The sequence below is a fragment of the Poeciliopsis prolifica genome, unplaced genomic scaffold, assembly GCF_027474105.1.
Source record: "Poeciliopsis prolifica strain line A6 unplaced genomic scaffold, Auburn_PproV2 SCAFFOLD046, whole genome shotgun sequence".
Lineage (NCBI taxonomy): Eukaryota > Metazoa > Chordata > Actinopteri > Cyprinodontiformes > Poeciliidae > Poeciliopsis > Poeciliopsis prolifica.
Window position 1 is genome coordinate 1,140,169 of NW_026562421.1, and position 22,607 is coordinate 1,162,775.

The following is a 22,607-nucleotide window of genomic DNA, read 5'->3' on the forward strand; positions in this document are numbered from 1 at the left end:
ATGTTAGTTGCTGATTTTGGTTGCCCTTCGATAGCGAATGAATATGAATATCTTTAAAGTGAAATGAAATGTTTGCTGCACAAACGCAGCACAAATGCTTGACACCAACTTTATTTAATTTGAAGAAAGTGGGAGGGGGTGACTTCACACAGGAGAATTTGAGCCATGTAACTTACCTGCATTAATGCATTCAACACTTGTTGGCAAATACTCGTTGGTGTCCAAGTCAATGGGGACAAATGCTGTGTATTTGCTCAGTATATTGCAGGCTTTGCTAGTGTGAATAACGTAAACCTGGTACTTCCTGCCAGAACCTGAAAATAAAAAAAAAGCATACAGTAAATACAAAAACCATGATACATTAAATAATTTTATATTTTATGATGTTTTACTTCTTTAATGAATTGTACAAAATACACACATCAAATTAAAAATATGAATTGTGGTTAATAGAACTTGAAAACCTCATCCTTTGACATTTAAACTTGAAAACCTCATCCTTTGACATTTAAAATTGTTTTCCAGTTGTGTCAGTCAAGTTTCTAAGCTCACCTTGTTCTATCTCAGACTCTTTATCGGCCATGTGCTCAAAGTCGTGTATGATGGAGCTACCGGCCAGGTGGTGAAACGTCTCGTTCCACAGCTCCTCGTGAACCTTTTCCTCGCGTTCCCGGCCGCTTAAAAACGGCTCGATGTCAAAAACCACCTCCCACTTCATGGGTTGCCCACACAGCAATCCTGACACCACGGCTTTGCAGTCTCCTTTGTGATGGATGGTGGTCCCCAGATGTGACATGTGGGTCTCTTGAGGGGTTTCTGCTTGACACATCTGGTGGCCATATCCATCTGAAATATCAGCAAAGCAACAATTTAATTCAAGAAAGTAGATTTAGCAGATAAAATATTTTATTTATTAAGTGCTCAAACTTTCTTGTACCACTTCAAAATCACACTGCTACATTTGGCACTGTGCCCTAGCTGATCCCAAATAAAAGTGAATTGCAATAATCCCATCAAGAGGATTTAAAGGCATGAATGACTATCAAAACTAATATCAAATTTATTTATATAGCACTTTAAAAACTGCATCAAAGTGCTGTACAAAAATGATAATGAAATAAGTTGATATAAAGAAAAATAATACAAGAAAAATAATAAGTGAAGGAAAAAATACATTACAACACAGGACAGTATCTATTTTTACTCAAAGGTTAGAGATAAATATATACCAATCCACAACATCACAGAGACAATTAAAGAGAAGTTTAACTGTATATAGGAAAATATAGCTGACAGTCATTAGCATATATATATGTAAATAAATCTTGTTTTGAAAGATGGCAAAAAAAATAATAAATCTGTGGCCCAAGGATAGAGCCATGTGGTACACCTCATGGCAAAGGGGTCACAGAAGATGAAGTGGAGCTCAATTTTATGTGACCTTTTCAGTGAAAATAAATATAATTTTAACCACTAAAGAGCCAAGCAAGTGATTCTCACTCATTGTTATACTGCAGAGGTCAAAACTCCAATGGAAACATTTTGTTGTATCACAAAAATCACAGGATCAAAAACCAAATGTTGCCACTGGCCCAAACCAGGAAGAAGAAGACAACAGGACATAAGTGGATCATGGGACCACATGTTTTTAATGACTTATCGAGTGAACAAAGTTATTTATGTGTGATTTTAACTGCGTTTCTTATTTACTGGAAATAACACAATCGCAAAATTGTGTTTTTTCAACATTAGTGGAACATTGACAAAGTTTACTCAACGTAGAGTTATTGAGGCATTGGCGCAACAAGCCCCCTCTACTTGGGGCTCTGAACATATGTCCCATTTATGGAAAACTTTAATCTGCAATTTTACAGTAGAGCTTTGGATTCAGCACTTTAAAATAACACTCAACTTTTGGTGAACTGTAAAAATTTTTTTTTTCTTTCATGCTCTTCACATACAAAGTTGATTATAATTTTGTATAGCAACCACTGATATGCCTAGAGTACTAAACTTTGGGCTTTTAATAGAAGTAAGTATGAATTCTGCCCTAAAATGACAGACTTAACAAGTGAACATGTTTTTGACACATTATCTGACATAAAGAAAATGTTTCCCACTAAACCAGAAAGGCTGTGTTTGTGTTGTCACCTGTGTCTCCAATGCTGCCGACAGAGGGGCTGTCCGTGGACGATCTGGACCCATCGTCCCCAGCAGGGTTGCGAGCCACAGGGACCCCAGTGCTGTCGCTTGGCTGAGGGCCATCCTGTAGCTGGGGTTGGGAATGAAGCTCAGAGTCATCCTCCTGCTGTGGAGGCGGCGTGTGAACGGTGCCAGGTCGCCCTCTGAAGGACGGGGCACACAGACCAGCCAGCTGTGGCTAAAACCGGAAAACCCAGGTGCCATTATTGGGTCGATAAAGCGAGATACAATATCAGCTCATTATTATTCTGATCATTTCTGTGAGCTCAACAAGCTCTGTTTTTGATCGCATCAAGGGATGTTTGAGAGGGAGACTCTGCTGGTAATTTTTAATGAAAGAAAAAACAAATGCCCACAGCCTGAAGCCCAAAATTGGAAATTCACAGAGACTTGATTAAGTATTCATGTAATTTGAATTTTTCCAGTTTTTGTCCTGTTATACCCATAAACTTTAGTTTATAAAAACTTATTTAAAATATTAATAATAAGATCTGAAGAGCCAGACTATTTTCAGTACCTCAAAAATATGCAGCATTTCTTCTATTGTTTATTATTAAAAAAAGTCAAATAAAATACACCGAACGGTGTGATTGCAACGTGACAAAATGCAGAGCATGAATACTTTAGCAGTATTTTCTTGATTTATCTGATTATCAAAAGAAACAGAGCAGAAGCTCGCTGTGTACCAAAACACAAATTAGACAGATAAATGGAGGCAGACTGACAGATGGATTGTTTATCCTCTTGAGAAGTTCAAATGCCCCAAGGTTTCCATGTCTTATGACCTCCTTTAATTCAAATAAAAGATTTGCTATAATTATTCATTAAGTCAGATTAAGCAAGAATTCTTCAATGGGATTTACCTGGAGCAGACACGGCTTCCTCCTGCTAATACTGTTTAGTCATGGCAACTTGCTTCCTGAATTATTCAAACGTAATTGCGATTCAATAATTGTGCCCTTAATTACTGAGAAGGACATGTTAGTCTCTTCTTGATTATACTCCAATCCAGAAGGGGTCAGGTAGCTCCCTTCGCTGCCAACTGAATTCTAAATGCAAATATCATTTTCTACTTGACAGTATGACGACTCTATCATTAGATAAATCCACAATCTGCTGCTTTAATTACATGCTAGCGCTTTATTTTGAGTGTCAATGGTAGGGTCTTTAAACAAGCGGCACTCACTAATCAGATGTAGGGAAAATGGTTGACCTGATTCAGTGGTAGCTTTCAGCGACAGGTCATACCTGGCAGTCGTTCTTCCACTGCATTTCCTGCTCAGGGCTCATCTGGCCGGTCAGGTCCTGGACTTTGCTCCTCCTCAGGGGATTCTTGGGCACCACAGAGTTGGGGTCACTGGGAGTGAAGGATTTCTTTGCTGGATTGTAGTCCATGAGCTGGTTTGTGCTGTATGCACGTCTCCTTGGTGATGTGTCATCTAAACATTGAGTTAAAAAATTTACAATCACTACATTAGAAACCAATGTTACACTTATGTACCAATAATAATAATACATTTAGTTTACAGGGTATTAATACAAATTAATACCCTGCACACTAATACATAGTCCCATACATAAGCAGGTATAAATTTGTGCTTGGTAGGATCCCAAAGAAATTGACTACAAGTTCAATATTATTTATATTCTTAAAAATGTTTATTTTTATCCTGTTGAAATGTGACGCAGGTAACTCATCCCGTTGAGTGGTTTTTAGCTTATTTGATTGATATTAGATATCAATACAACTTACTTAATTTGGATTTTATCCGAGTTGTGCATAAAGAGTACATGTCTCATGTCTACTCAGTACTTGAGCAGACATTTTACCAAATACTTTTTCACTCTTGAGTAATTTCCTGGATGGCTACTTGTAACTTTTGGAGTAGTGCTACTTTTACTTGAGTGTAATTTTTGGGTACTCTGTCTCTGACTATGAGTAAACTATTGATTAAAGTAAAAATTCCTGCACTTTGTGATAAAACCCACAGATTTAACAAGCGAAAGGAAATCCGCTTGTGCAGTTCTTACCGGTGAGGTCTGGCTCTGTGATGACGAGGCCACTCTCTGTCATGGCATCCTGGTAGTAGTCATGCAGCGTGCCAGAGGGTGCTTCCCGGTGGGACCCCAGACTGTCTGTTCCCGACTTCCCCACCTCCTCCTCTTGTGAGTGGTAAAACACCGAGCTGGCCGACTCAATGGAGCGCATCATGCTGTATCGCCTCCTTTTATCCTGTTGAGATGTGAAGCAGGTGACTCATTCCGTTGAGTGGTTTTTAGCTTATTTGATCAAGCAATTCACAAGGTTTCATTTATTTATTTTTCCATTCAGAAAATATTTCTCAAGGGCTTCCACTCGGGATTTACCTTCAAACTGTTTTTGCAGTAGTAGCAATTTTACAAGACAGTTTGTAAACCGGAAAAGGTTGCTTTTCTGACCCACTGATAAATTAACCTAATTGCTACCCTTCAACAGGTGTCTTACAGATTTGGGGTTGTCGTGGTAACGGGTAGTGTCGCACACCACACTGTAGCCAATCAGACTGTCTCCTGGAAAGAGGAAGGTGTTGCCAACAGGGGAGAGCAGCACCTCTTTGGTTTCAGGAAAGAGCCATTCGATGGAAATGTCACTGAGTACCGGGGACATAGTTTTCTTCAGCGACTTTATCATCTATGGAGTAAAAACATAGAAATAACACAGCTTCCTTTTGATAGTTTCACAGAGGGGTTGGTGTCTCACATATGATGTCTTAATGGGTATCAGTGCCAGGCACTCGAAGTATTGAAATGGCTGCATAATGGCTCTCCGGTGGCCTTCAGAATAACTATAGATGTCATTATGAGTGACACTCCAGGCTGGAAATCAGTACCTTGGGCTGCAGCCGCTCTCCATCAGCCAGGAATTCGGCTGTTCCTTTGGAAACAGCCGCCAACCCCTGCACCAGCCTCCGGCATGCATTTTGTCCAATACCGAATGTGAAACATCTGCACAGAAACATTAAAGGCAGCACCTTCAGGGACAGATTCTTCAGCATATAGCAACAGATGTGTTCACAGGAGGGGTGTACATTTCCATCAATCATCAATGACACAATTCACACAGAGTCTTGGAAAAGTAGCTCAGCTCTTGAAGATTTTTAGATTTTGCCACATTACAACCAAAAACCTTTTATATGGAGTGGACCATGAAAAGGACAAAATTCCCAAACTTCTCGGCAAATAAAATTCCAAAATAGTCACTACAAATACAGGTGGAAATTAGCTTGATAAAAACCAACCCCTTCTTCTGTTTATTTTGTACAGATTTTCAAGACTCCTGGCTAATGAGAAGCAATTGTTTCCTTTAGACATGGACTCTGTTGAAGTTTTAAACTTTAACGAGTCGCTAACGTTTGTCTGTGACCAGGGGTGGAGCTTCGGGGGGGCTGAAGAAGGCCTGGACGGGAGGCAGAATATGACTCCAGGGATCCAAGCCTTTATCACATCTGATGAGAGCTGGAGAAAGCGGACCCTCTCCTGTCGAGTACGGTGTATGTAGGATTATGTAGAACAGTACCCCATTAAATTACATAGAAGGCTGCCCCAGTCATTGTTGACTCATGTTTGCTGAAAAGCTTTACAAAACCAACTAATTTTAGTGACATAGTGGGTGTAAAATATTGAATAAAATGTTGTGCTACATGAGTGGCTTTATTTTCACTTACATTTAACTTTATGACACACAAAATTATAAGTGGACATCCATATTGTGTGTTCTGGGTAAAGCTTGTCACTAGCCGTCCATCAACGTCATCATCAGTCACTTGGCAAGAGATAGCAAACAAGCCAGAGCATTTTTACGGACAAAGTTGACATGAGTGGAGCTCCATGGAGCAGCAAAGTAAAAAGAATGGAAAAAAGAAAGGAATGAAAAGCCAAAAACTGAGGCATATTTTGTTCCTTGTCTTGGACCAGACTTTTTTGTTGGCAACGATTCAGACCCACCAAAACCACCAGCCCAGCGAAGGAGCCGGACTAGTTATAGGTAGCAATTCTGACATTATTCATAAACTTTGAGTTAACTGTAGACTGATTGTGAACTGTATCGGCCCAGCTGCCTTACATCCCCTGTTCTCTCTGTCGGTGGTACAGAGAGATGTCAGGGATTGAAGGCTGAGTTATAGTCGCGCTTTTGACAACTCGGGTTGAGCATGTTTTTGAGCCAAGATAGCAGTATTGCATTTATAGTTAAGGCTTATATTGGAGCCGCCTGGAAAAGCATCTTCCAGATCGTCCAGCTTGCATGAACGGCAGCGCGCGTTCACACAAACATCTCGCTGTGCTTTGTTGTACTTTCTATCAGATTAATTTCAGAATGACAGTCATTCTCTGTGGCGGTGAAACTTGTAAGCTCTGCTGTTGCAGGCATATCTATGTTGTAAAGTTAAATTATGACGAGCTTTATTATTTGGGTATAAAGAGCCCGGTTATTAGACCCGCCTGCCGATTTGTTTCTCTGGTCTCTGTGACATATGCAATGTGTCAGTTCAATGCTGTGAAGTTACTATCCTCCACTACAAAGAGAGAAGTGCTGAGCCAAACAAGATGGTTGTTAATATTAGTTCAATATTTGGAAGCGTCAGACACAGACTGAACAAATTCGTTCACTTCCTCCGTTGCCATTGCTGAAACTACAAACCAATTGTAATCATAGAACAACGCTGAAAAGTGATGTTATCGTTCACAACTTCTTCTTTTTGCAGATTGGTATGGTAGAAAATCAATCCAGGCCAATGCGAGAAATTCCTTACGGAAGGGATGTGAGAATTGTCAGAGTAAATGTAAATGAATGCAGACTCCACTTTTTTATTTTTATTAGCTAAAAACAAAAATAAATTATGTATTATTCTCACTTTCACTTGTGAATATGCCTAAGGAGTATGAATACTTCTGCAAAGGTTTGGAGTTCAAAGCATAATTTTATCTTTCATGAGGACTAAAGTTCCTCCTGGCTATTACAGTGGAGTGAAATATGTTTTTAGTTGCATAATACCGTCAGTATCTCAAAAAGGATGGGTCAGCTAATTGCGTTGCACCAACACTCTCCTTTTGAATTTTTTATGATATAAAGCATTGCTGATTAGAGTGAGTGTGTCACTTTCCAGGCAGTATAGATCCTGACTTTAGTCTTTTGGAGATTCCTCCTTGTTTGATCTGGTCTCTGAGTGGCTGTGCTGATTTGTAAGCATAGAGCGATAATGACCCAGGAAGTGTTGATGAGTTGGCTGAGCTTTCCGCACCTAATGCAATTATCCAGGGGCAGTCATCCATTAAAAGGGGAATACAAAAGTCAATTATTTCCAGAAAAGGACTCTGGACGAGGATTTCACAGTGTGAGTCTTAAATGCAAGCGGCAAAATAAAACAACTTCCTGGAGCGATGCAGATTTGTTGTGTCATCTGCAAGTTGACAGATGGAGCTCACATGCTGGTTTCTTATTCCTTCATTCTAGCATTCGCGCAGCTTTGTTGTGGCTGAAAGCTGCACAGATGTTTCCTCCAGGACAGATTTGTGATGTCGGATGCTTAAAAGAGGTTAGACGGGCTCCATGTTCCCACATTTCATTTTAAGAGGATTACAGCATTGTGCCCTGGTTTACATTTCAACACCTAGATAAGCCCACACTAGTGATTTTATTTTGTGAATAAGCTGTTGATTTGTCTTGTGGAGCATTGGAAGATTATGTCTTAATTAATTTAAATCTGTCTTAGCTCTACGTTTTTGAATAGCATTACAAAATGGAGGAGCTAGTGCCTTGCAAAACTATTTACACCCCTTTAGCTTATTTTGTCACATTACAACTTAGACATCAATATAATTTATGTAGATTTTAAGTAATAACACATAATGTTGAAGTATAAAGAAAACAACACCTGTTTTTTTAAATGTCCCTGATAAAAAAATCAATAATTTAACATAAAAAAATGACATAATCAGATAGACCAATATATAAAGCTATGTCAAAATGTTATTTTAAAGACCAAAATGAATGTTACTCATATAAAAAAAAGCCTGATGTTATACTGTTAGATATTTTTTAGTATTATCATTTTGTTGTTACTTTAGTTTATATTCAGTCTAAAGTATTATTGTGATTTTAGTATAAACTGACCTGGAGGTTACGACTGTCTTCATGCGAGATAGTACAACTTTATGGTTCTCAGACCTTAAAGTCTTCTCTGGTGTTTATCTACCCAGTCTTAGGTGACAGTTTGACCCAGAGCTCAACTGGGCTCAGATTGTAAATTAGATATCACACCTGGAACTGAGTTGTTGGTCTGTTTGTGTTAAATGTTTTACGACCTCTGTTGTTTCCTGACCTGCACCATGTGACTGTTTTTCTTTGACAATAAAGAGGGAGCTCACGTGAAAGCAGATCAGAACGCTCTATGAACAGCTTGGAGGAGCTGTTGGTGGAGACTTCTCCTTCTGCAGAAGCCTGACCATATTTAATTCATATACATTGTCTGTGGTTATTTTATTGTAGGTTCGAGGAAAATACCTAACAATACAATATTGACAACATTTACAACAGCATAACTTATTGATCTGAGTCACAAAAGAAGATGTGTTGACAGTGATACTTGCCTGATACAGCGTGCGTGGCTGCGCACCAACTCAATAACCTTGCCTGTGTTGCTGATGGCTCCGTCTGTGAGCAGAAAGAGCAGCCTGGGGTGACCACTGAACGTGGGCTGCCTCACAATCCAGGTGAGCGGCGCCAGCATGTTGGTGCCCCCCATGTCGGCTCTCATCTTCCTGACGTAATCACAAGCCTGCGCCAGGGCCTCCTGGATCATGACAGTGAGTAGGAGTGAATGAAACATAGAATCCTATTCTCACAGAACACAAAACAGAAACACCTCTATTCCCTTAGATACTACCGAAAGCACTTTTTCAATTAACTGAATTAAAAACACCAAATCACTAATGATTAAAAGTTATGAGCGTGAAACACATTAAAATAGAACAGAGAAATGTCATGAAGAAGTAAACAGGTAAAGCATGTTCATCTTTTATGTAACAAACCTGGCCCACTTTCTGATGTTTTATGATTTTTTTCTCCTTTATTGTGAGGTAAATAAAACTAACAAGAATAGATAAACAGACTAAAAGAGAGACAAAAATATTATATATTAATTATGCACAGTATGGAATGTGTGTTGTTTGTTATGGTATATAAAATAATGCAATCATCAGGAATAAATTAGAAATAAAAAAAAATTGAAAATGCTAAATAAAATTAAATAATGCCCATTATAATGTTTATTATTACTATCATTATTATTATTAACTTATTATTAATTGTAGCTTTAAAAGTTGTATAATTAATTAACTTTAATAAACCAAAATATGGCATCATACAATGGTGCCTCCAAGAGGGGGGCAGGAGGTGCCGTGCTCCCCTCTTGCATAATGTTGGCCACCCACAGTCTTTACTTGGGTCACACGGAAGTACCAGTTTTCCATCTTTTATAGGTAACAATATTTTGAACATTGACAACAGTCCAGGAAAGTCAGCATGTCAATTTGCAAAAATAAATAGACTGATTCATGGTTCCTATTACCAAAATAAAAACCAAGAGAATTAACTTGCTAACATAAATTCAATAAATAAGCCATCAGCACTACAACTATAATTACAAGATGTTTATTTTGTATGAAATAGTGGAAAATCACTTATACACAAACTGCTGTCTTATTTGAGCTAACCTGAGTCTAGCGTTTCACCCACTGTAACAAAAACAATGTTAGCATAGAGTCCTCCAAGCTAAATGTTGGCACTTGTTGATTTAGATCTTAGCACTGATGCTAATCCCATTGATCTGCTCTCTTCTCTGCAGACTAGATTTATGTCACTGGGATTAAAGAAACAAAGGTCTCCTGGTTAAATTCATGCCGATAAAACAGATTGGAAGCAATTGACTCCAATTATGTGCAAGACTTCCTTTGAGAATGTACATCATGAAAATGTTTAAACTTTTTCTAAGTTATTTAACCACGACTTTGTGCCTGCATTGTATACTTTTACCTCCTCGTAGTTCTGGCTGGTTGTGAAGAGTGATTTGAACATGGATCCAAATCCAATGATGTTGAAAAGGCAGCCAGGCATCAAACTCTTCAGGATAACCACCATGGCGTCCTGGAAGAGAACGCCAGGAGCCAATTTGGATTTTAAAACGAAAACCTGTCATCACTCATCTGCAAATGTTGCACTGATAAGTGAGCAGCATCACACCTTGTCATTTCACCAATCACTGCTTCTTCACCAGTTCAAGGGCAGTTTCAGAAATTATACCACTTACCTCCACTTTCATTCAGGTGAGCAGCACCAAGGCTGCATTGATTCAAACATGAATACGACTCAGAATTCAATTGCTTTTAGAAAAGAAAAGAAAAAGAGCTTCAAAAAAGAAGGTTCCAGATTTTTTATGTATCTTTTAAAAGATTTGTGGAAAATTGTCATTGCATCTCTGTCAAACCCACTGAGACTGACTTTAAGCCCACAGTGTGATGTCTGACAGATCCAATAAAAGATCAAAGGTGAGTTTATTAAAAAAAAAAGAGAGAGAGAGAGAGAGAGGGAGAGAGAGAGAGAGAAAACAGCAGCTGCCATCACCAGTCAAATAACATAAATGTTTAAAGAAAACCACATAAATAAATAAAAGTTTCAGAATTCCTCGAGTCTGGTTGAGAATATTCATTAAACATGATGCAACTTAACAGAATCTGCTAACAAACTGTAGGGATGGATGGAAGAATGGACAATATAATATCCATAGACCACAGTTATACACAACTAAAATCCCCCTTTACGCCTAAAATTAGCCTTCAGTTGAGCTGTTTTTAAAAATAAATGATGTGTTGCTAATATAATTGAACAAAATTAATCTTGATAAATCAGAGTCAGAGACACAGGAAGTATTTATATGTAAATAATAGCAGCTAATAAAACAAGATGACATGTCAAGCTGAGGTAATAACACCTTCACACGGTGGATGTTGAGTCCGCTCATGCTGCCGCTTCTGTCAATAAGGAAGATGAATTCTCCGTGAACTTTCCTCAGGTCTGAGCAGATGGATTTGAGGTCGGGGCAAAAGTTCAACATGACCACGGGGTTGTGGAGGATGTCCTTATGCAGCCGTCTGTGAATGACGTCCACCTGGATGAAGAAGCAGAGCAGAATCACAAATACATTACTGGGGAGATAATGAACTTGAGAGGATTTGCAGAGAATTCAGTACAAAATGCACAAGTGATCAGATTGACAAAATACATCAATTATTGAAAATGTGCTGGGGGAAAAAAAATCAGGCAGAATGAGCCTCTTCTTTGGAGTGTTTCCATAGAAACCCATTTTTATGGCTAAGTGCTCTTCCCCTCCAGTTTAGGTCTGCTGGTCACTTAATAGTCTCATCATCAAAGCTTGATGTGAATGGCCCCATGCAGAGATAATCTCAGAACTCAACCCTGACCCAGAGGAACAAGACTGTCTTTTATGATCAAAGAGCCGAGATGTACACAAAATTGTCAGGTCAGAATTATTACCAAATAAAATTATAATTTCTAAACCAATTTACAGTCCTAAAAAAATTATATTGTCCTTTTTTACCTACACAGCAACAAACTAAGCACACAATTATTTAAATAGATTTTTTGCAAAAAACAAATAAAAATGGAGTGTGTAAAGTGTGCCACAAAAATCAAAAAGGAATTTGCATGCGTGCCTTATGAAATAGAAATTAAAGTTTTGGAGGCTCATTGTTAGCTATGAAACAAGATCACATTTTGGATCAAATTTTGATGTATTTAGGCATGTTTAATAAATTAATTAAAAGCAGATTCTGGTTGAATCAGAGTAAAGGAAATTCAAAACATTATTGACAATCAATCATTTATTTATGAAGTGCTTTATTACCAATGTGTAGAAGACCAAAGTGCTTTAAAGGATCAAAAAGAATATACAAGACATAGCAACAGGTAAATTCAAAATACACAGCAGAATAAGCAAAACAAAACCAGAAGTGTCACCACAGATTTAAGTAGTAAAATAACACAAATCTATACTTCGTATTGCATCAAACATTTTCCATTCTAAGAATATTTTAACTTATTTGTAATAATTTTGCCCTAATTAAAAATAAAACATTTGCAGTACAGTATGTGGATTAGCAGATATGTAGGAGTTGGATATATATATAAATATAGGTGTGTGTGGGGGTGTGGGGGGTGTAGGTGTGTGTGTATGGGTGTGTGTGTGTGTAATGCCTGAAGAAATCTATAGCTTCTTATGTTACTGTAAATTAGAGCCACTCTTCTTGTCCCTTTCTGATTAACATCCTTCTTTAAAGGTCCTTCTTCCCTAAAGAGCCTTTCCCTCTGATTGAAGGAGCCTTGACGACAAACAAGGCACTTCAGGAGGTGGAGGAGTGCTTTCCTGCATGTTCTCCATCGATGCCACTGAGGTATGCAAAGCTGTCAAAAAGGATTATCCCCATGACAGGGATTCTCCAGGTTTTGCTTTTTTGTTTTGTCAAATCTACATGCTTCAGATCATCAAAAAATATATATTTTCAGACAAAGATAACCTGACGAAACACAGAAAGCAGTTTTCAGATGATGATTTCACTTGCTAAGAGAAATCCCATATGAAATGGAAAAAATGATTGTCCCTTAAACGTTGTACTAAAATCAACTAATCCCAGATACAACTTGAAAGGCGAACGTCGTGCTTCAAAATGGCTGCTACTCCTGTCAACAGTTATGTAGATAGAGAGAAAATGAGTAAATTTCCACAAAACAAATTTGGAAATTTTCTACAAAAAACCTCTGAGTTTGCAAAGTCAAAAATTTACAAGAATAAACTTTATGAGTTCACAGAAACTATTTTTTTAAATTCCTAATAAAGTCTAATTTCTTAGCAAAATAAATTCCAACAGATTAACTTGCATTTGCAGAGACATTTAAAGTTTAACAGTGAAAAGGAGAATTGATTATTGCTGATGCATTTTTAAAGGCTCATTGGTATTCAACCTTTTGAATACGGAGGTCTCAGCAAATGCAAAATCAGTCAAATATTTTTAAGGCTCAGATCTAATTTGACAAAGACCTCAGATTAGAAAGACCAAGTAATGGTTTGATTACTTCAGAAAAGTATCATATTAGCTTCAAGAAGGAGAAACACAAAATCTTAATGGAAACTTTACGTAGATGATGAAGGCGATAATATTTATGAGACACTGAATGAACTGAATTATCCATATTGTTTTATTGCAAACTTCTACAAATGTCTACAGTTTTAGAAATATTCAACTATACAAGTAACTCCCAGATGTTTTATGATTATATCAGGATTACACTCTGCTGCAGACTGCAATTAAAATAACATAAATTCATCTTTTAAAAAACATCTGTTGCAGTTCTTAGCTTTTATGTTGATGCCTTCTGAAAGGAAATGCGTATAATATCGTTGTCATCAGTTCAAGTAGAGGGAGCTAATGTTGGCGACACACTCACTTTCCTCTGATTGCTGGAGTCCTTCTTGGTTGCTTTGATGAAATCACTCCGACTGTGAAGATACTCGTCGTACTCCTCCTGCGTCATGTCTCCATTCTCGACGAGAACGTGCGGCACATGGGGCTCTGATGTGGCACAGGGATGGAGAACATAGACATCAAGATGAAAACTGTCAGTTTCTGTCACTGAAAGCTTCACAGGGGAGTTAAGAGATAATCCAAAAGCACAGAATTATGCCCACACTGATTGTAGAGTTAATTGTATCACAGTGGGGCTAAAGAAAAGAAAACTAAATGAGCAAAAGGATTAAGTTTCTCTCTTTCTTGCTGAGGGAAAGGATGAAGGTTTGGTGAGGACTGCAGTCGGCGCACTCTTCCAACTATAGAATTTCACAAATCAGGATAAAATCAAATTTGGATCATTGCCAGGTTTTAAAATAATTAAAATTTCACACTGTCACTCAGTTGAAGTTTAAGCCAAAATGGAAAATTCACCAGCTTAAAGCAGGAACTTTTCTGCAACTTTTCTTTTTTATTTTGTGTGACTTTATAAATCTCCCACATCATTTTGAATGAATTTTGGCCTACTATTTTCTTCAGTTCATTAAAGTTTGGAAATATTTGTTTCCACACAGCTCCGTATTGTATTATCCAGCACCTCAATGGACCCCATTTGACTGATCCATGTAATGTGAGACCAATACACTCTTTCTGGCTTGCTAATGTAAAGGCAATTTGGTCATTCAGTTGGGAGGAACATGTTTATGCATCCCAGTGCACCTTATGTTTCTGATTTTATGGTAAGTATTTTAGTATTTCCTTGTGCAAAAAAATCTCAGCACACTTGAAACAAGGCATAACTAATTTACAAGTAACTTTTCAGGAAGAAACATGAGCTTGTTTTAAGTCAATACTTTCTTAATATTGCTGAAAAAGTATTAGCTATTGCTTATACTTTTCACCAAATATGGAGGAATTATTAACTTGAAAGTAGCTCCTATTTCTTGCTGAAAAGTTACTTGTAAGTTAGTTTTTTTAATATTTCAAGTCTACTAAGATAATGGCACAAGAAATTAGATTCAAAAACTTAGTAAGATTTTGTGGTTTTGCATTCTTTAACTACGTATATAAATCTTCACTTCATCAGCTCAAATATTAACGTTGCTGCATCTACTTTAGCCTTGGTAAACATTGTGTTCCGCATAGATGCAAGAATTTCTTGTGAAAGTAATTTTCATTTTTTCTTAATTTTAGGCTATTGAAATTTTAAAGAATTATCATCATATGTAAACCTGGACTAGAAATATGTATAATATATGTCAACAGTAATGCCGTTTAAGGTCTTACTTGTCACATTATATTGTCAATAATCAAAACACAATGGTGTTGCTAAAAGCTATGTGTGAATGTTTGAAGCACAGCTCTGTCTCCTTCATCCCCTGGCTGAAGCTGAGCCTCCTTCTTGTGGGAGAAGCCGCAGCACAAGTCTGCTGTGAATTAGATTGTCCCAGACAGACCACAGGTCTGCTTGTGAACAAAGTGCTCATAAGAGGTCCATCAACTCAGTGTGTCCACGGCTCATTCCTGCCTCCAGGAGACAACCAGCCCACACATGGTGGAGATCAAGATGGCCTTGAGGGACAAAAAAGACCACAATGGGAGGAACAACCTTGGCAGTGTACTCCTTTATGGTGGAGAGGGACTCTGCTGGCATGCTTTTTTTTTTTTTTCCTGGACAGGTGCTCTAAGAAAGGTTGTGAGTCAGGATAAAATCCGCTGATCTGATTACAGGCCTCATATTGTGTAAAAGAAAAAAGAGCTAAGAGCCAGTATCAGAATATTTTACTTGTAAATGAATAAAAGCCTAAGTGCAGAGCTGAGTTTTAAGTCATAAACCTACCGCTGGGGTAGATGAGTATTTCGACAGGGCAGTCGTAAGTGTACTTGTCGGCCAGTGTGATGACGACGCTGGTTGCCGAGCGGGCCAGAGGGTCTGCATCAGCTCGGATGGCATGAGAAGGGCTCTCCACTCCTACACAGAGCAAACAACAAGTGGCTCTAAAATACCAGCAATTACTCCAGTTGCTAACAGCATCCTGGGCACACATTTCCAGAGGAATTCACACACCGAGGAGGCAACGTTAACAAGCAACAACTCAACGAACATACCTGTGCAGTTTGAATAAAAAGCTGTTGAAGATAAAATGAGGGCTGCAAATAAAGATTATTTTAGTAATCAATTAATCTATCGATTAGCCAATTAGTCAGATAAAAATATTGGAAAATTCTGGTGATTTTATTTAAGCTTTTCAGTATCAAAAATACATTAAAATATGCAATTATTTAATTCAGTTCCTCTTTTAAATAAGTAAATAAAGTGTTTATTTTCTGAACTGCAGTAATGTTGCATTTGTTTCAAAGGATGCAACATGCAAAAAATTCAACCTTTTCTGTTCAACTTAATATCAGTACAGTGTTGGCCTGATCGGTTTATTATTATTTTTAATTAATTAGTTAATAATTGATTAGCAAAATATGGCTTTTTTTTCCACAATTTGAACTGGGCAGAGCTCAAAGTATGCCACTTGGGGTGTTTGGAGTAAAACATGTTTACAACATTTTTTTGCATCTTAGATGCAACATTTTGTATGATTTTAGCTTAATTACTCTTCTGATATGTTGTTCTTTCAGAAAATGACCTGCTTTAGATATAATCTAGCCCACTTTTGTATGAGAAAGGAGATGCATTGAAGTTACACAGACGTTAACTAGGGTCACAAATTATGATACAAGATAATATGCATGGCTGTTTGTGAGATTCATCCAGTGTCATGACACAATTTTATGTTTTTCATAAAATTGGAAATTTGGAAAACTGCAAATTTAACCTGGTTGGTGGGAGACTGAGATAAGTTGTGACTTCTTCAGTTTGCAAGTCAGAGACTCAATGATCAGCTCAGAAAAAGAAAAAACCTTGACTTTGGATTGTCTCTGACTGCAGCAAAAGCATGTTTGGAGGTGAGCTGTGTTTGTGCAGCTCATCACCAAACACCTTCCCCTACATTTTTTATGATTTAGATCAGCATCTGAAATCACTGTCTTTTTCTCCAAATAAACTGATGGTAGATATGTAGAAACCTCCCAAGTATGTTGAGAAATTCAAAAAATGTCGAGAAAAAGTCCTGATACATACATAATAAACATAATAATCTTACATACATTTAAGAGAAAATGTTAATGTTTCTCTTGTGGATAAAGTCCGACTGTCTGAGGCAGAAAAATGGAATGAAACTGAAATTTTTTAAGTAACAGAGGATTCTTCGAAAATAAAATTGATCACTTTAGACAAAATATACAAGCACAGACATATGCAACACGGAAAGTGTCACCACGATGTAGGAGTTTTTACATTACAGATGTTAAGAGCCTCCAATATTTGCATATAAAAAAAGAGAAAAATCATCCAACCTGCGAGAAGGTAAGGAGCTCGAATCTCCAGCTGGAAGTTAAATTCATAATCCATGGAGTTTATGGCCTCATCCTCCAGCAGCGTTGCCAGCCACAGCGGAGAGGCGATTGGATTCTGATCGTGAGGACTTGAGGCACAAGTGGGTTTTTCACGACTAAAAATGAAGATATTATTTTTCAAGAACATTAACATTCCACAACAGTCATGTTCAATATCTTACTTAAAATGTATGTATTTCAGTAAATTTATGCATTTCAAGCCACTAAATGCATACTCTGCAAAAACACAAAAATACTTTTGGCCTAGTTTCTGGTGCTAACAGATTAGCATGTGAAATAAGGAAAAATTAACTTACAAGTAATTTTTAAGCAAGAAATGTGAGCATGTTTTAATTAAACAATTTTATAATTTTGATTTGTAAAAAGTACTAGTTCCACTAGCAGATTATTTCACCTATTTTTTCCACATTAGAAGAAAAATAATCTACCAGTGGAACTAAAACATCAATATAAAGGAATTATTGATTTAAAATAGGCTTTTATATTTTGCTTGAATGTCACTTTTAAATAAGTTCGGTCAAATTTCAAGTGTTCTAAGATATTTGACAAAAAATGCTTGGTAAGATTTTGCATTTTGCAGTGTGTAGTAAAGTTTTTTTATTTGTCAATATGATATATTGTTTGCTTTCAGTGAATGAAAACACAAGATTAGAATATTAAGTGTTCATAAAACCAAAATGATTTAGTGAAAAATAGGCTATTGCTATTATCTAAAAGTATTTTTAATCTGAGTCTCATTATAATCAAACTTATTGAAAATAATTGTTAAACCTACATTTAAAAACAGTAGAATGTAATCTTAACACACATTGGCTTTTCATCTGGTTTTTGATCTCTTACGTTCGGGAGAAGTTTGGCGACAATCCCTGCTCCTCGTTGATGGTCCTTTGTACCCGAGGAGTACAAACCGGTGGGGATGAGACCCTGATTCCTCCGCTGGGCAAAGTGGTGAGTTCAGACGACGTGCTGACCAGGATATGTACCGTCTCCATTGGGGGGATAATTCCAAGGTTAACCACAAGCACAGTCCTCTCAAAGTCCTCATCCACCAGTATGTTCCCTGTAACTCCAGTTTAGAAAAAATTTAATATTATTTCGTGTCAAAAACCAATGTAAATGTATTTTAAAGTAAACTTTAATGGTGGATTCTTTGGTTAATTGGTTTTGTTTTGCTTTCAAGCAACTTCCTTGTTATGGCACAGTTTTTTTGCAGACAGAAAAACTAATTGGTCTGCAAATGGATCTTTAAAGATATGCCTAATGATGAATTTAAAATAGTAGCTGGGTGAATTTTTAGAAACCCTTTAGGGCTGAATTATTAATGGTGCTTGCAGTCTCTGAAAATTAATCCAACATTTGCCATTTTTATTCTCTTTCAGGATGACATGACAGAGTATATTAATATAATTACAGACAGAAAAATAAGTAATAAGCATTTTAACATTTTTCTCATTAAACATATTCAGGACACTTATTCATCAGATCTTGGTAACATCGAAAAATATCCTTACAAGAAAATACAAGAAAATCATTGTTCATACATAAAGTATTTCATGTTATTGGCAATAAAATGAGAGGCCAATGGGAAAATCTATTGTATTTAAATAGTAGAATACCCTATGTTTACGATGATATTACATTATGTAGAAAATCTCAGCTGCTTTATTTTCTTCTCTGAAACCAGTTGAGGATTTCCTTGGCTTTGCTTGAGGCAGTCTGTCACTCCGTAACAGACTGCTGCATCGTAAGAGCACAGAGGAGCATCATCATAGATTCCTCCTTCCAGCAGCTGTCAGACTCTTTTCATCACTGCTCCCAATTACTTGCATAGTTATTTAGACATTTGTGGTAATTTTAAATGACATTTCTCCTAGCATTCTCACATATCTGTTGTTGCACTGTTTTTATTTATGCTCAAATACACATGCATATTTTTTTTGTTTCCATGTGGAATAAAGTATGTTATTTTTAATAACTGCAAAATGTTTATTTTGTAATGTTGTCCTTATTGCGCAATATGGTATTCTATATTCTGTTTATATTTTCCTTGTTTCATCCTCAGAATTATGGTAGATTGTAACAAATTTAACAATATCTCAGTAAATTCACTGTGACATGATCTTCACACCACCAAATATCAGTGTTGCTGCAGCAAACTTTAAATGAAGTACGGTGTGTTTTCTCGTCAGCAGTGGAGTGTGTTACTTCTTGGGTTGTTTTTTATTTTTTAATCAACAGTACGAATTAAGTTCAGTTTTTTTCTACAACTCTCTACAACAAGTCCTTGGCTCCTCAACAACTCTTGCCATGTAAAAGAGGAATGTCTTTACAGGCTATTGATAAAAAAAACAAAGCACCTGACATTAATTTCTGCTCAGGGAGGTAGAATTGCTTTCTAAATACTCAATAGTTTGCCTTTCTTCATTTCTTTGTATGTAATTTTCCCCAACTTTGTTTCATGTTTCTAAATCTTCTCATTATATTTTATTAGATGTAAATTAATTTATCAGCTTATATGATTTTATTGTACATGTGGATGACTTTTCTGTTATAAATGTCATGTCAAAAGCCTAATCAGAAATACACAATATTTACCGTGAAGGATTTTGAAGTGTAATATTCATCAATGCATTCATTAGGAATACATCATGGATATGAATAAATGCCCATGTCGCTCAGTAGATTCATTGACTATGACTTGCCTGCTGCAAAAACACTGAACCAGACAGTACCGGGGGCTGATTTAGGATCAACATAAACACTTTACAGAGCTGGAAAAGATCCTCAGACTTCTTATGTGCTGTTCTGTGCTTTCATCACAGCAAACCCCCTATATGCCACACAAATAGAGGCCTTTGGGCAGAGCACATATAACTATATTGATCTGAGTCACTTCAGCCTTACCGGTGCCGCTCTGGAGAGACCCGTTAGCAGTGTGGCAGATGTCCTGATAACAATCATCAAGTTTTGCCTTGCCTTTTATTTGCAGGGTTATAATTTGACTGCATATCATAGCCTCAAACCCAACAACAATGGAATTTTCTTCCAGTGGATAAATGAAGATACCTTCAGGGAAGAAAGAAGAAAAGACTGATGCTCAGAGGTTTGAATTGCATCAATTTGACTGTGGAATGCAGTCGTCTCGCTTACCCTCAATTGCATGATCCTCAATATTCTCGTAGGTCATAGAGGCCGTCAGAGCCAGAGTATAACCCCTGACGCAGCAGGTGATGTCAGACACACTGAGGGGCAGAGCACACTGGTTCTCCTTGTTGATGAGTCCTGGCATCCTGCTGGCTTTAGGATTCTGCTTTGAAAAGCAAATAGAACCAAATCAGTACATTCGATTAAATAGAAAACAAAAAGTGTTGTTTTTGTTTTTTTTACTTCACACAGTGAGAACAAAAGAAAGGTTCTTCTTTGGTGTTTATATGGGACTTGTGCTGGAAAAGAGTAAGAAGGTGTTTTTTTAATTCCCAGCTAAAATGACATGCTAAATCTTCCAAACCCTTGTGAGAGAATTGTTGTATTCTACTCATAGAGCCAAACATTGCCTACAGACAAGAGCTAAATTTTTCAGATGAAGCTGAGGTTTTAGTCAAAGTTGATCAACTTATGACCGGTTCCAAATACCAGCCAGCTTAGAGCCAAAACATTCAGATAAATCAATATATTTCATTTTCATCAACACACTGACACCAGGGCCCACAACCAAATCAACAAAAAAATAATTGTCAATAATATATACAATAATTTATCAAATTAAAACCAAAAATGCCAGCACATTCTTTCCAACAGAAAATCTGTAAAGCCACATAAGGACAGCTGTGCACATGATATGTTCTCACCTTCTGGTAAATTTAGAAATCTTTTCCAAGGCAACGTGGTCAAATAAAACAGAGTGGAGATGTGGGAAGCTGACAGGTGCCTGACAAAGACTGGCTGCGGAAATCACAAAATGCTTCAACAAAGCATTTTGTTGAAGCATGCTTCAACAAAATGCTGAAGGCTGTGTACACTTACACTGTTTTGATTTAATGTAACAGATTTATATGTCTTTATGTCATGTTTAGATATTAAAAGTTATGTGTGGAAGAAGTTCTAATAAAAATTATTGTGATCTCATTTTACATAACCAAAGCTTGCATTTTAACAGTTAAGCTGATTGTTTATTGAACCGATCAACTTCAACAAAAGCAGGGATTTTTAAATAATTTGCCAGTGTATGTGTCAACACAATGCCAAGATAGAAAGACATCAGCATCGAACTTAACGGGGGAAAAAAATAAGCTTGTTGCCACCTTTTTCCAAGAATTACATCCATGTGTAACAGCAATGTTCACATATGACAAAATACATATTTTTCCCAGATCTACCTGTCATCCTCTCTATCAAGTTAAATATCAAAGTTTGCAAAGCTGCAACTGAATGATGAGGCTGCTGCATAATGCACAGTGTTTTTTCTGAATGTCACAACTAATCGCATAACAACCTCAAGTATTTTTGAAATAATTAGTTGTGCAAGTTAGAATTTACAGCAATTTTTGTCTGATTTATACTTGAAGTTTGCCAACACTTAATAATGTCTGGTTCTCATGAGTCAAAGACAAGTGTTAGGATGACACTTGCAATATGCCGCACATTAGGAAAGTTCAAAAAAATAAAGAAAAGAAAACACTACATATAAGTATATACAATGGTGATTAGAAAAAATAAAGGAAAATCCATTAAAATCCAAACTTGTGCACCCAATTCTTGTTCTTCAAAAAATCTCTAAGCATGTTGAATATATTCACTCAGTTTGGCAGTGAAAGCAGGAAAGCTTTTTTGTAGAAAAAAAGATTCAGACTTGCTCTTCTCAGGCTCACAACTTTTTGTATCTTTCTGCATAACATGGGGCCTTCGCAGATGAGCAAGACGATCATTTCACAAACACAATTTGATAATGAAAACAGATGTTGGCTCGCACACTATGCTTCAGTAACAAATTTAACAACATCTCTTTCTTTGTTCAGAGAACACGTTTCATTTCAAAGGGAATTTAACAATTTATTCTGTTCACCACTGAAGTTTGTTTTCATCAGCCTAGATGTTTCTGATAAGCTCTTCTTTTACATTAACCTGTTTCAAACTAAGGTAATGAGCAGTGAAGACTTCCATCCATTGTGCTTCTGCTGTTTTTTTTTGGTAAAAATATGTTTTTCTTTACATTTTGCACACTTTCACCTCCAATAATTCAGATCTCTATCTAAATATCTTCTCAATATCATTTATAGGTTCCAAATTTCCATTCAAATTGAGCACTGTGCTCAGGAATTGAT

General features: G+C 36.9%; 1 protein-coding gene across 1 annotated transcript in view; it reads right to left on the minus strand.

The window, feature by feature from the left end:
* Positions 1-22,607, minus strand: part of vwa5b1 (von Willebrand factor A domain containing 5B1) — a 31,343-nt gene that overhangs the window by 6,398 nt on the left and 2,338 nt on the right. The window contains exons 2-17 of the mRNA XM_055056684.1: positions 20,437-20,593; positions 20,191-20,352; positions 18,127-18,352; positions 17,227-17,381; positions 15,659-15,790; positions 13,760-13,884; positions 11,229-11,405; positions 10,274-10,384; positions 8,830-9,032; positions 5,073-5,187; positions 4,688-4,873; positions 4,234-4,435; positions 3,451-3,641; positions 2,152-2,380; positions 553-846; positions 177-314 (exon numbers count right to left, since the gene is read on the minus strand). Of these exons, the coding sequence (XP_054912659.1) occupies positions 177-314; positions 553-846; positions 2,152-2,380; positions 3,451-3,641; positions 4,234-4,435; positions 4,688-4,873; positions 5,073-5,187; positions 8,830-9,032; positions 10,274-10,384; positions 11,229-11,405; positions 13,760-13,884; positions 15,659-15,790; positions 17,227-17,381; positions 18,127-18,352; positions 20,191-20,352; positions 20,437-20,575 (2,785 nt within the window). The 5' untranslated portion in view covers positions 20,576-20,593. The remainder of the gene's footprint in view (positions 1-176; positions 315-552; positions 847-2,151; positions 2,381-3,450; positions 3,642-4,233; positions 4,436-4,687; positions 4,874-5,072; positions 5,188-8,829; positions 9,033-10,273; positions 10,385-11,228; positions 11,406-13,759; positions 13,885-15,658; positions 15,791-17,226; positions 17,382-18,126; positions 18,353-20,190; positions 20,353-20,436; positions 20,594-22,607) is intronic.